Source organism: Plectropomus leopardus, chromosome 9, assembly GCF_026936395.1.
Source record: "Plectropomus leopardus strain MGB_pleo_1.0 chromosome 9, ASM2693639v1, whole genome shotgun sequence".
Classification (NCBI taxonomy): Eukaryota; Metazoa; Chordata; class Actinopteri; order Perciformes; family Serranidae; genus Plectropomus; species Plectropomus leopardus.
Window position 1 is genome coordinate 27,323,240 of NC_142184.1, and position 15,607 is coordinate 27,338,846.

The following is a 15,607-nucleotide window of genomic DNA, read 5'->3' on the forward strand; positions in this document are numbered from 1 at the left end:
CAAAAAGGTTGGGAACCACAGTGCACAGTCCAGCCATAAACTAACCTGGTCACGTTCAGTTTTGACTGCGGGCATCATCAGTGGTCATAGAGAAAATCCTCTCTCCAAAACCAATTTTGAGCAACAAAATGTGCTATAGAGCAGAACAACAGACAAATTTGAATCCACTACAGCATGTAGTAATGAGCTGTGATTGTGTGGCATTAGTATGTCAGTGAATGAGCATTGCCGTTTTTGCCATCAGAATTCGAAAACAGTACCTCTACAGCAAGATCAAAATCAGCTGCAGCCATCTTGGTTGTTTTTGAAAATACTTCAGTGGTGCTCCTCGTTACTAAGCAGGGTTTAGGTAGTCGTAGTGTACCCAGTGTGAGGATGCAAACAAACAATGGCGTCATCATGTATTTTGCATAAATAGGGACGGTGTCAGTCATCGCCTGAAACATGCCTATTAGACAAATATTTGATATTGGCCCAAACAGGGCCAGGTCAGCCGGAAATCTGTTTGAGCGGACCAGACACATTTAATTAAACATTGGCTCGTAGATTCATCTGGTTCTCAGGCCTCCAATGTGAGCTTTTGAAAGCCAAAGAATACATTCTTGTAATTAAACTGTGTTATGTGCCAAACTGTTTGCATTTTAAATATTATTTTCAGGATAATGTTCCATATGTGCCAAAAGACTCACCCACAATGCATAATGAATGGAACAGAGACTGGGTCTGATCAGTATAGCTATGGAAACAATTTCTCTTAAAAGGTTGAATATTTATCAAAAATGGATCTATATCAGCATGTATGGCTGTGGAGAAACCTTCTCCAATAACATCTGAAAATGAGTTGACAAAGATTAGACACTATTATCAAGAGTTAGCCTAAAGGTATTGTAAGCAATTATTAGTACATCAACAAGAATGATCACAAAAGCACAGAGTAGTGGTCAAGTTAGTTTCATTGTCATTAAGCCGAGAACAGAGTGTCACAATGTCCGTTGAACTGTAACTGCTATCGAAGTGTGCCAGTAGGGCTTGTCATAGCAACAGAACAGCCGACGGACACCAGGTGTTGGTGAAAGAATACAAACAGAATCATTTTTGGTCAAATATAGAGTCCGTTTTGCTGTAAGTGTACTGTAACTTGTGTTCTTTTGCTTCTCTTTTTCTCTTTCAACCTCCTTTCCCATCATCAGTTTCTCTGTCAGCTTTAAGTCTCTTACCCCGTCTTCGTCAATGTCTCTGCTGGGTGAATCAGTGAAGCTTTGAGGTTTTTGTTGAGTCACCCCTCTTCCCTTCACACACACATGCACACACACATGCTCACAGACACACACACATTTACACATAAGTAAAACTGGTCTTATGTGCACAGCGATGACCTTAATGTGCTCTTTGGTGCAGTGAATAACGTTTTCTGAATCTCTGAACACTTTATGGCTCATGCTTTGAGCTACATGCTAACATCAGCATGCTAACATGTTCACAATTACAATGCGAACATGCTGACGCTTAGCAGGTATAATGTTTACGTTCACCATCTCAGTTTTGCACGTTACCAAGCTATTCACATGGGTATCCATTTATGTGAGACTGGTGTGACCTCACCTAAACTCTGACTGCGCACACACACACACACACACACACACACACACACACACGCACACGCACACACACACACACACACACACACACACTTGTTTTCCATATTGGGACTTTTCATTTAAAAACAGTGTCTTCATCACCCCTGACCTGACCTGAAGTATCATAACTAAATGATTAAGTTAAACCAAATGCTAACCTTAATCCTCATTTATTTTTTTTAATCACAGTGCTTAAACATTCTTTAAACATACACAATATTAGTTAATCTGTGTGTATTCCTCATTCTGTATTCACATTTCAGATTGTTATTTAATGTATTGCATCAATGTTGCTGAACATAGAAACTCTGAACTCTCATGGATGTAATATTAATCCCACAGTCTCATCCTATGGTTGCCTGTCTGAATTATACATAACTTGTTTCTAAGCCCAGAAGGCCCAGAAATTGAAAACATGATCTAGTTTAAGCTTAAGATGTAAAATCTTTAGCTTCCAACCATTGTTAGCCTTGCTGCTCTGTGATTGGATATTTTTTTCTGGAATGTGCATTGGTAGCTGTGGTTGATTTCTATCCTTCAGTTTTTATGTCCACACACTTCCTGTACCTTTGACTTTTCAAAGAAGCACATTTTCAGCACAGCACAGTAGCGATGATTCAACCAGGAGAGTTTCATGTTGATCCAAGCTGTGACTCATTTAACACTGTCTATGAGGAAGATGAATGAAAAATTACTTTAGCCCTGTGACGTTAACTTTTAGCCTTTACTTTATCCACTACAAATGCTTTCAGTATTAATAAGTAAATGCATGATTAGTAAACATGTAAAGTGTCATACTCTCTGACTTTGACCTACAAGAGCATTTTTGACGAGTAGACTTGGTATAGCAAAGACAAATAGGGTTGCTTAAGGTCCACATCCCTTTTCAAGAGCGGAAATAAAAATGTTGAAAAGGGCGAAATTCAACAAAGGGAAAAAGAAAACATTGGGGCAGCAAGGGCATGGCAAGGGCCCAGTGAAAAAATAATAAAGAGTGAAAGACAGTGAGGCAATGAAGGGAGGAGCGATTGAGCAAACAGAGGGGGGTGTGATGGAGAAAAAGTAAAGTTTATGGAGAGAAAGATTTCAGAGAAGGAAGATAAATAGAACAGGAAAGGAGCAAAAGTAGAACCATAGAGAGAGAGATATTTTGTCACAGCCAGACTGTCCACAAGAAGCAAACCTTTCAGTGGGAGGAGAGGCAGACTGGAACATTGTGACACTGGAGTTCAGTAAATCAACATTTCCAATTTCTGTGTGCAGTAACCATTTAAAGCTAGTAATACACAGAGTCTAGACTCTTTCAATCAATGACAGCACAGGCAGTAGAATAGAATAGAACAGAACAGAAAACAATAGAATAGTGACTTTTACCCTCTTGCCCATGTGTGACCTCAACACTCAAGACAGCAGGTTGCATCCTGTCTCCCAAAACAGTCAATACTAGTGTTTTTCATCAGGTGATCTTTCTCTAACCTCAGGTATCTAGTTTTACTTGCTTCAAGATTAAGATTTCATATAATTATCTGCCAAAATTCGGAAATTTGTCTTGCGTCCCAGGACTTTAACTGTTTCACATAAATACACATAAAAACAATAAACAACACTAAAAAACATATAAAGCAACATTTTACCAAACAATAAAATCATACTACAAACTGTACAAAAACTACAAATTACATAAGAACAGTTAGAAAAATGGATGCTGTGTAACAGAGTAATTATGTCCACTCATGTAGTGTTTGACCCAGGTACTCTGAGGCTACTTAGAAGCCATATTCTGATTGATTTGACAGACTGAGGAACGATAGAGTTCCTAAACCTGTTCAATCAAACCTGCTGCACTTTGAATATACCATTAACTTACCTCAGCAGATCAGACACACTCATATGAGCCATATAAAGCAAAGGCAGATTACCGATTTCATCATAGAATAAAAAAATCTTCTTTGGTGAAACATCGTGTCCCACTTTGGGATGAATACATGTCAATACATGGTATTATACATGAGACAAGACACTAGTAAAGCAACCAAGTTTTGGGGACATAAAGATGCTGCATGAATTAATAGATAAACAGGAAGCCTTAAACTGTAATGAGGTTTTCGCTCTCCTTTTCTTTTCCAAAATGAAAACAGTGTGCAGAAGAGGAATGTCTCTGTCATCTGATAATAGTTACCGCATGCTAGTTAACATGTATTTTAGATTTGTAACAGGGTCAAAAGTATTTCTTGTACAGAGTAATACAAATTTGGATTTTAAATATTCATACAGAAAAAAACGACAGGATGACGGAGTGGATATGAAGAAACAGGTTTCATACATTTTGAATTTCACCATAAGAAAAGCTACTGAAATACAGTACACACAAACACATTTGTGTTTATTGAAGTACTCTATCAAAAAGAGTAACTCATGTTTTTATCACCCCAAGCACAAAGATGGAAAAAACAACTTTGAAGAATAATTCTTTGTTAACATCAACTTCTTTTACATAATATAGACATGTCCTCAGGCAGAGTTTTGTACTGATTTGCTTCCCTTCAGGTGTGTTTGTGTCTCCTCCCTGAGGTGTTCCCTCAGTGAACATTGTCTTGGTGTGCATGTGTGTTATTTTCTGCCTGGAGCTTATGTATGCATGTTGCCTTTGACACACAGGAGAAATGTGTGTGTGTGTGTGTGTGTGTGTGTGTGTGTGTGTGTGTGTGAGTGTGAGAGAGTAGTTGGTCTTGCCGCAGCCTGTTATTTTCCATTTTAATTTGTTGATGCCCGTGGATGTTCGGAGGTCTTTTCATGGCTTTCTGCAGCAACCACCGAATGAATCAGTAATTATTTTGCTGGTTTTTAATGTTGTTTCTGCTGCTGGTTCTCTGGCAGTGAGAAGATAATTGAATTTGTTAGAATACAGTGACAATTACCAGGCCAGACTCTCCTGTAGTGCTCATTCATATAATAATACATTCAATAAAATAAGATATGTCTTTGATTTAATTGGCATACGGGGGTGGCATCGACTAGCCTTACATTTACAGAAAGAATGCCACCACTGTAACTGCATTCAGCATCAAATTAGTTGTATAAAATTTAAATTAACACTGACACATACTGTTTTGAAATTAGTTTTGTGGTCAGGCAGTAATCATGTTTGTTCACTTGCCAAAATAGTGATCTGTCTTAGTAATGAGTCGTTAAAACCGAACCGTTACATAGGATGTATGTTTAAAAGAATTAGAAAACATGTTACAAGTTACACTCATTGTTGTATATCTGCCGGGCTATCCATTCTTGCACAACACATTATAGGTTTATGATAATAATTGTGGCAGATTTACAATTCTACATTCTTGAAACAAAGGGTCTTTGATTTCAGACAGTGGCTGACTGAAACAGCCTGGTCGTTTTTGTTTGGCCATTGTGAATAGTTTTGACTGAAAGCTAGCTAGCTATTGTTAGCATAAAGCTAGTGAACTGATTGATTTTCTTTTTCTTCCTTTCGAGTTGACCTGTAGAACAAAAATCCTGTAAAGGGCTTTTAAATATGTAGTTGATGGCTACATACATGATATGTTGCTAAAACACAGAGGGAAGAGCTACATGACAAGCACATTGTTTATTCCATTCGTTACAATTTTGCTCTTGTATTTTTGGATTTGGGGGGAAAGTAAAATCAAGAAAACACCATCCAAAAATGTGGAGAGCTCGACAGGCCTCTCGGGCCATTATGACTGCCAGACTATGGTAAAACTAACTTTTTGGGGGATAAGTTTAGCCACCAATCATTTCATTAGCATTATAATACAATAACCTGGTTACTCTTGATGGTTTAAAGAGCTCGCTGTAAACAATATTTAATGTTGTTTGCAATGTTGTAGCGACTGAATGCAGCTCAGTTCTGTTATACTGGGGGTGAATCTAACCAGACCTCTTAAACAATGTCTTATGTCATTTTATCTTTTGGAAAGTTGTAATTTAAATTGTTAATGTCTTAATCTTGTTAATGTTAATGTTTTATGTTATTTTTTTTCTTTTGCTTTGTTCCTTTATTTCAGGGGTCCAGTGGGTCCAATGGGTAGCCCCAAGCCTGGCGTGCAACAAGGAGGCCATGGAGGTGGTGGAGGAATGGGAGGAATGGGAGGAGGAGGTATGGGAGGGATGGGAGTAGGAATGGGCGGAGGAGGAGGAATCGGTTCCAGAGCTGGCGAGCCCTATCGCCTGGCCACTCATGAGACTCCGACTTCCCCTCGACACATGCAATCAAGCCAGGGGCCCGGCATGGGGCACAGCCCAGGGACGGGCCATGGGATGGGTCACAGTCAAGCTGGGTCTGGCATGGGAGGCCATGGAGGACAAAGTACTGGTCAGCACGCCTCACGTCGAAACCTCCAAGTTGACTTCAGTGGTTCGGGCGGCTCCAGGACAGGCCGTTCTCCCTCTGTGTCTCCTGACCGTGGCGTGACGCCCACCTCGCCCTACTCGGTGCCACAGATAGCACCTATGCCGAGCAGCAAACTGTGCCCAGTGTGCACCACCACAGAGCTGTCCAACCCACCGGCTGTACCCAATTACAACACCTGCACCCAGTGTAAGGCCACTGTCTGTAACCAGTGTGGATTCAACCCCAACCCACACCTCACTGAGGTAGGTCAAGTTTGACAAGGAGATGTATGTATGAGTGTGTTGATCTATGTGTGTGTGTGCAAGTAGAATGGTTTAACATTTGTGTTTTTTTCTAACACCCATCCTTACTTTGCCACTGTGAATTCATGCAACAAGAGAAGACTGTTGTAGTTTTCTGTCGGCGTAAATGGAATCGATAATCAAATGATGCTGATTTATAGTGAGGGTCTAAGTGTTTGTGTATAAATATAATTTAATCCTGTCGGCAGACAGAAGTCAGAGTAGATAAATGTTTCAGTTTTAGAGGATAAACAATAGGGAATTATTCCAACACACAACTAAAGTTTGAGTCTGGAAACAGATCCAGCTGAGACCGACTGGATAAAGATTTTGTCTGGCCTGTTGCTCGACTCAGCAAGGGAGGAGAGAGAGATACTTTTGCTTTGGCTTTAGCTTCTTTTGTTTTCATGCCAATAATGCACTTTTGACTTGAATGAGATTGAATTGATGCGAGTGAATGAAGTGAACGAGTCAGTGCAGAGAAAGCGATGGAAGAAGTGAGATGGATGGTTTAAGGCAAGAGAAATAAATGAGGTCAGGGAGAGAGAGCGAGAGAGATAGAGAAAGCGCGCGAGAGAGAGAGAGAGCGAGAGTGCAAGCCAACCAGAAACCAGTTTAAACATATTTGTTCCTTGTGAAACAACCTTCCTATTTGTTGGTGAAAATCAGAAAACAAAATAATGCCATCAAAGTGTGACTATGTCTCTATTCATGTATGTCATTTTAAGAGCAAACATTTGAAGTGCATGGATGAGCAAAGGCATGAAAGCAAGAAAGTATAGAAGCTGTGTATGTCGTGTATGCATGACTTCGTACTATAGGTCTTTGTGAGTGTTTGTGATAGACAGTGAGTGTGAGGGCTCAGCAAGTGGCAGTAATTCCTTCCTGAGGCACTGACAGAATCTCCATTAATGTGCCAAGGCAAGACACATGGGTCGTGACAGTTTGTGTGTATGTGTGTGTTTGAGTTCATTGTACTCTTCACAGGTATGATGTGAAGACAGGAAGCCAAACACCACAGTATTTGGCATTCAGAGAGAGATGAAGGGAAAAGAGACAGAGAAGTAAAGAAAAAAAAGATTGATGCGACAAAAGTTCTTCAGACATGGATGGAGGGATGAGGCGGAGAGAGGAGGTTAAGAGGCTCTCTTTGATTGAGAGGAGGTTGATGCTCGCCTTTGGTGACGGGTTCAAACTATCAGCCCTGGTGTCAGCATCTGGTGACAAATATCAAATCTCAGTATTTCTGGGCAGACAGGAAAGACTTCAGACAGACAACACAACCAGAAGCACAAGGCCACGTCTGATATATTAGCAATGCTGGCATCACCCATTGATTCCCACTGATGTCAGGCCCAGGGGCATATCATTGGCGGACAGCATGATAAATACTCTGCTAGATTAAACAAACAACTGTGGTTGTGTCTCATTTTTCATTTGCGTTTTGTGGGGGAGAACATTGGCACCAGAATCATCCATGTGTACCTGGTACATCATTCACCCTAATGCTCCATGCTAGCAAATTAGCATCCGCTGCTGCGCGATAGTAAATGACTAATACTATTAGAGGCAACAACACTGATATACTGTACTGCTAATTAGAGGTGTTTTTGTATTTAATTTTAATCAGTGAAATTTTGCTGATTCACAACAAATGGCTGCCTTCAAAATAATATTAGATTGGAATCCACAGCTCTGACACAGTGTATCTTTAAAAGGATACTTTGCCAATTTCCCACTCACTTTGGAAAATCATAATGTGGTCAGTTTGTGTTCATGAACTGTGGTAAACTTCCCATCATCCTACCATTGCCCAGATTTCCCTGCTCATCTCACAACTCCTCCCGCATTTTTGCTTGCTCTTGGGCTGTTGCTAAAACTACAGATTATACTTGCGCATTTTAAATGCCCGCCACCACAGGCACAAACAGTATAAAAGTGGATCGAAAGAGAGCCGCCCCTCTCTCTCTTGCTGTCTCTCTCAAACTCAGATTGAATGGTAAAACTAGGCATTGCTGATCAAATACAAACCAAGAATCTGTTACTATAATGCCTTATCTTGCCTAAAATGCCTTGTTAGTGCACTGTTTAGCTGTAATATGAGAATTTGTGAACAGACACTGAGAGCCATACCTTTTGCTGTAATGAAAAAAAAACAGACTGAAAAACCTGAGATCAAACAATAAAACTAGGTAGTGCCTATAAATTATAAACCAATATTCTGTTTCTATGTTGTCTATTTTTTGCCTTAAACGTTTTCAGAAACATGATTTAGCTTGCGGTTTAACTGTAATTTGAGATTATTTGTAACCAGTCGGCCGCCGTATTGTTGACTGAGTCAAAACGGCCAATCTGGTATTAAGTCACCTACCAGCGGGAGCGTGTATTGGTCCGGTGTGGTGCAGTGCTTTTTGGTACTTGTAGGATTTCTGTCTCCTGAGCAAAAGCAATCCTCTGGTCTGGTAGCACCAATTTCAAAAGAATTTGTGTCTCTTTACTGCATAGACAGCTCATTTTTATGAAAAATGTGTCTTTCCAACAGGGAAATACTTCTTAAGACTAATTTAAACTTTTTATTTAATACACAACAACATAAAAGTGCGTGATCTATGTGGCAAAAATACTCACCTTCAGTGCAAACCTCTATGAGGCAGGTGATTGACATGTGATTGTTTAGACCTGTCAGACTGGAGCGCTTGATTTTGTACAGCAGTGCAAGCAAAACAAGCAAAACAGTGCCAATATCTTACCTGAGCAAGTTTACTTTTGAAACCAAAACCCAGGCAGGGAAAGCAGCATGTCAGCCTCCAGAAAACATTAAACAGTTGGCAGTTTATTTTAACGCAAGCCTTAGTCATTCTTAGCACAGTGTGTCATGACGGTTTTACTGGCTATGATTTGAAATTCTCTCACTGTATGTACAATACGGCAGCTTCTGTCTGGCTCATGTGGGAGCATCAAGACCAAGCCTTGGTGCTTTGCTCTGCTCAGGTGCTTGTACATCTGGTCCTGTGTGTGTGTGTATGTGTGTGTGTGTGTGTGCATGCATGCATGTGTGTGTGTGAGAGCGATAGATAGATAGATAGAGAGAGAGACAGAGAGAAAATCCCACAGGTTAATAATAGTGGATAATGCTAATGAAATGGAAGTAGGGAGGAGCTGATAAGCCTCTGATTTAGGGATTTGGAGTACACTTGTGATAGATTAATATACAAGCAAAAGTGCACGCATATGCACAAAAACAGCATACACAAACACACACACACACACACACACACACACACTATCACAGGTGTTGATATGTGGAAGCCCACACATACACAATACACTAACCCCCCACTTGCTCATCATTATTCAGTCCTCATTCCTTTGCAATAAATTGTGATGTTAATAAATTGAAGGATACCACAGGGATTTCCTGTAGGGCAAAGTGGAAAACATAACATGAAATGCAACACAACAGGATAAAATCCAACCACTGTAATTAAAAAAAAGAAGCCTACTCTGTTCCTCACATTTTTGTACAGGAGGATGGGTAAAGTGACTTATTTTTTAAAATTTTTACATGCTTGTGTAATTTAATATTTTCCAAAAACATGAATTTATCTACAAGTTTGAAACTCACACACAAATGCAACAAAACCCTGCTGCATTTGACTCTCAAGTCCTCCATCTTCTCCAGATTAATGCACTGGTCCTGCCATTGTTTGTGTTCCCATGAATTATGGATTAGCTTCCTATTCCTATTAACATTCACTTTCTTCTCCATTATTGTCCTTGCTAATCAATGTTCCCTCAATCCTGATAATCTAATAAACACTACCACCCTGCAAACCTTGTTACTCTCTGAAGGTTAACATTAGGCGACTAAGCTGCACGGCTGTATGAGATGAATACACTTTAACATGCCATGTGCCCTGATTAACTTCTAACCATAAGAATTACAACTAACTGCTGAACACATTTTTTTGTCAGATATGTACACAGACAATTTGACAATTTCATGTTTACAGTGGTGGCGTTGAGTCCCTGATATTTTTTTTAACTTTATATTGGAGGAAAAAATGTCCATAAATATTCAAACTTAATTAAAAACTCAATTGTAAATGTTAAAATTTATCTTCACATATTCTCCTCCCCCAGATCTATGTGGCAAAGCTCCAGCATTGTTGTGTCTGTAGCTATGGATTAATACTTAAACTGAACATTATCCATTATTATCACAGCTAATCAATGCGATGTGTGTCCTGGTAATCTAATAAGCAGTGCCAGGCTCCATATCCATCGTATTATGCCCTGATTCCATTTGCATGAGATAACATTTAGCAGACTTAGCCAGGCAAGACAGAGATTATTGTATATAAACAGGTCAGGTTTCATAATGACTATTTAACAGACACAAAGCCCCACGTGAAGTCCCTTCATGACATCTAATTCAAGTATCTTCATCATGTTAAAAAGATTCAAACATAACTGAAGAAAAAAAAACTCTTGATAAAAAGGGGGGGGGGGGAATCAAAATGAGATAAATTAAAATGAGCATATGCCTTTTTGTCGCTTTTGATTTTTAAAGCACATAATGATAACATTTCTGCTACTCCTTTGCAGCTGTGTGTCAAGGCTCAACCACCCTGTTCTGTCTAAAATCACAGATCATTATTTTATTTAATCGATGGCACTCTCTGCCCTGGTAATCTCATTAGCACTGCCAGAGTCCATATCTTGTTACCCTCTGATGCCTTTTGCATCAGTTAACATTTAGAAGACTAAACCAGGAGAGTGACACCAATTATCAGGCCAAAGAGGAGGATCAGAGAGAGATATTGTGGTTGATGTATTTGATTCAGGTAGGGTGACATTTAGGAAATGTGGCTCTCAGGGTACAATTTACCTTTGTGACCTAATGATGAGTTATTTGATTTATGGAATATGTCTTGCATCAAGATGGACATAGTGTAGATTGTAGTATAATATGGCTTTACGTTAGAGTTTTTTCTTAGTAGATTAAAAAGGTTTGAAATGTACCATATAATTTTTTTTTTGATTCGGTGATCCTACCATGCTCTTGAATGCAGAATACAAAAAAAGTCATAAATGGTAGAAATTACCTATTAAGTGATAAAAGTCATAAAAAAGTCACTGGAAATTTAGAATTGCTGGTGCAGAGCCTCTAAGCATATGGACACTGTAAAAAAGAGTAACAAATGCCCCCTGACTCTAAATCATTCATTTCTATCCCAGGAAGATTTAGTGCCCACTAAGCACATCAACTTAATAGGAATAGAAATCTTTCAAAAGATCCACATGTCAACAGTTTGCACATATGAATCATTATGACTTTTCCTCTAGGACCAACATGAGGTTTGCATTTATGGTTTTGAGCGAAATGAGAAACTGCTGTATGGATTTACATGAAATTTTGGATAATTTATGTCCCTCACGGGATGAGCTGTAATAACGTTTGTAATCCATTACATTTTCTTTTAACACCATCATCATGACAAAATTTCAGTTTATGCGGTACTTTCGTTTATGACCAAATACCTACAAAACTAATGGCAAGTCCATCAGCCTCAGCTTTATTTTGCTTATTGCTAATTATAAAATGGGCATGGTATAAACAATATATCTGCTAAAGATCAGCGTGATAGCATTTCCATAATGACTGTGGCAGCATGCTGGCATTAGCATCAAGCGTAAAACATTGCTGTGCCTTCGTACAGCCTCACAAAACTGCTAGCATAGATATAAATGCTTAGTCTTATTACTCAGCAACATACTGTATGTGGTAGTTGTCTTCAAGTTCAAATCATCAGTTTGATTCTGAAGTGTTCATCAAAAGATGTCACTGTCCTTAAAAATGAATTTCCATCATCAGTGTAGAGCACATTTGCAGTTAAAATCCTGACTCATTTTACTTAAAAATAGTCAGACTCATCATCTGTGTTGTAGAAATGTCTACTGCAAAATTACATGTAGCATTTTTCATTCTAAAATGGATAAGTAGCATCTTGGAATGAACCAGATGAACCCCTTTTCATTTGATGTTTTCATGTGTGCTGTGAGCTGGCGTTGTCAGTTTAGCACCTTAAAAGGATAAACTCCGAGTGTTGCAGCTCTTATGAATATGAATGAGGGATATTGAAACACCCACACGCCATGTATTTTGCAACTCATTTATATGAGGTATTCATTCCCTGAAAAAGTACACCTGGGAAAGATGCTGAAAACCGTCAGTGAGGTGACTCATATCTAAATACCGGACATAAAAATGATGTCTAGAGTGGTTGCAGGTTCTCACCTTTTCCAGATGTTCTGGCTGTAGGACAACAATGTCAACAATCAACCATGGCTTTTCAATGTTTTATGCACCTCAGCGGTTTAATAATACTGTAGACCCTACTGTCACATGCTCACAGAGTTTGAACCAGCAACCATTTGCTCACCTTCCCTCACTTGCAAAGTATTATTGTCTAAACACATGCTGCCGCACAGGAACTTTGCCTAAGTTAAGTCTAAAACTATAGCAAAATCATGCCATGCTTTTCCTCTATTTATGTGTTGATTGTTGTCAACTAAATCCCATGATTTGCATCAAATGGGACTCAACTGCTTTCAGTCTCAGAGATGGAAAACACATTAGCGGCCTGTGGTTGTGCAAACTGATGCACTCACTCCATGGCAAACATAGCTGCAGAGCAACATGCATAAGTGTTGGATCTTGGTGCAAATATGTTGATAAAAGTGACTCAATAAGCCATTAGTGAGAGGACTGCATGCATGCAATTTTGTGGAGGCTTTTATCCAAAGTGTCCTCAGTGGGCGATGCAGTGGAAATGGAAACTCTGTCTGTCTCGTGACAACAAGTAACCAGTAACAAGGCTGACATGAGAAAAGACACCACTGTTTATCATTTTCTCAAGATCTTGAATTCAGTGTGGCCTTATGGGAGTCTTCGCTACTGTTTACATTGTGTAAATGTAAATGTGTTTTTCAATCAGATGTCATACAGCAAGGGCCAGTTCATTCCTTTTGTGCCCTCGTTTCCATGAGTGTCCATGTGACATAATGTTGTCATCCACCCATGTTTGCAAGGGTCTGCACAGACCCCTATATGGATGTGTGCATGATATTCAAAAGACATTCACTCAGGACCCAGAAGTGTCCTGTTAGTGTCAGTTTCACCTAATATCAGCACAGTAAACTCACCTTCCAGGCCTTCCATTTAACTGTGGGGGGCTGGATGTAGACCATCAATTGTGCTATCAATAGAACCTTGTGTGCATCCGCATGACCACAGCTGTCCAAGAGGAAGCTAAGAAAATGACAGACACAACGCTGAAAAAAAAAGTAGCAAAATTAGTGAAAGAGAGTGAATCTTTGTTTGGCTTTCACGTTTTCCAGCAATACTGTTTACAAACAGTAACTGACAATTCCTGCGTAATATACCTTTGAATACATCACTTCATGTGTATCAGACCATATTTCAAACTGCAAATGTAAGGTTGTAGCATTAAATTGGATATACAGTAAATGAAAATGGTGAAACAGTGTTTTGAGTTTTGTACTTTGATAAACATACATCTAGCTCATGTTGATACTTGATTTCTGTCTCTTTCTTCACACGGTGATTCCCTGTACTTGTGTTTAGCTGCCCTTATCAGACGTTTACCATCAATGCCTTTGAACAAAAAAAACAAAACAACATAAATAATGTAATAAAAGGTGACATATCTTTTAACACACACTTCATCTCAGCTACCTGCATCCATCTCTCTCTATTGTCTCTAAGCCATTTGTCATCTAAGCCTTCTGACAGCACGTCTTCCTCCCTGTAGCCTGTTTGTTGTTCAACAGACTGCGCACTAATTTTACACTCAGCGTGCACGTTGAGCTACTAATAGAAATGTGTGATTGTATGTGTGTGTGTTGGATTAATTAGTTTCCGGAGAAATCTGCAGATTGTGTTTTTCTGTTCCCTCCTCTCAAGTTTTAGCTCCTGCCTGTCACACACTCTATTTATGAGTGTTCAGTAACACACATACACACAGTGTTTTGCTGTGACTGTTTTAAAGTTTTAGTTTACAACTTTTACTTTATATCATCAACCTTGACCTCAACCCTCCTTGGACTTTGTTGCTCAATAATAATGTCACCTGATTTCCTCCTTTGTTCCCAACTCTTGCATTTTGGGAGCTGACACAACTTAGGCTTTTGTTTTTGGGTGGGGACTGTGTCCATTTTCAACACCATAGTCTTTTCCTAACCTTAGCAAGTGTCTAAACATGACCATGAAAACATACATTATTCTTAAGTTTCTTTGAGGTAAACCAAATTAAATCCATTGTCACAAATGTTTTGTAGGCCATATTCAGTATGAACATTTTGCAGACAGCATTACATTTCTTTCAAAACATTTATTGTTCCAAATTATTAATATGGGGACAACATTTCTAGGAGATTTGGGTGGCTTCAATATATTATTTGTAGAATTATTATCATCCTTTGTGAAGTTAGTGAGGTTAGTTCTTGTGAATTCTGCTATAATTGTAACAGTACATTCAATCTCTCACTCTTTGATTTGCACTTTTACTTTTCAAACTAGGTGTGAATGAATAAGGAACAAAGATAAAAAGGTGTCACAGTGTGAGGAAATGGTAGAGAAACTGACAGAGACAGTTGCAGTGAGAAAGAGAGAGGAGGAAGTGAGAGAACAAATCTTGAGAAGGCAAAGAAAAAGAGAAAGTAATGGAACAAGGTTTAGAGGGAAAAAGGCAGGGGAGACAGACAAGTGCTTGGATATAGACAGATTTACCATGTTATGACTGGTGACTTCATGAGTTATCACCATGGCTGACTTCTGACAAAGAGAGCATTCAAGCTCATTTCACTTTTGAGCTTTTGTATTACGTCATCACGATGCAAACTGCAAAAGGCAACATAATCGTCATATGATATCATGTCTTGTGAACACTTGGCAGACTATACTTAAGCTTGTTTCAGTAAAAAATTAAGCAAAATCATAAAATAGACCTCCTCTAGAATAAGATAATGTATTCAAAGTTGTGGGACAGCCAAGGAATTACCTTGAAGTCCAGTTACTTGCTCTTACATTTTATCAACAGCATCTTGCAGTCTTAATCAGCGAATAGAAATGGCTCACTATGTAAGCTATGTAAGGAGCGTCGGTTGCATGATAAAAGGGTGATTGTGTATTATTACATACAGTACTACTGCAGTATACATAGTTGCCAACTCGGCTGTCAAATTCTCTGCATGCTGGCTGTCCTATT

The 15,607-nt window shown here is 39.1% G+C and overlaps 1 protein-coding gene across 8 annotated transcripts in view; it reads left to right on the top strand.

Annotated features, from left to right (window-relative positions):
- The window catches only part of bsna (bassoon presynaptic cytomatrix protein a), a 190,744-nt gene that overhangs the window by 37,219 nt on the left and 137,918 nt on the right, over positions 1 to 15,607 (top strand). For all 8 annotated transcript variants that reach the window (XM_088082414.1, XM_088082415.1, XM_088082417.1 and 5 more), the window contains exon 2: positions 5,687 to 6,275. In XM_088082414.1, the coding sequence (XP_087938540.1) occupies positions 5,687 to 6,275 (589 nt within the window). The remainder of the gene's footprint in view (positions 1 to 5,686; positions 6,276 to 15,607) is intronic.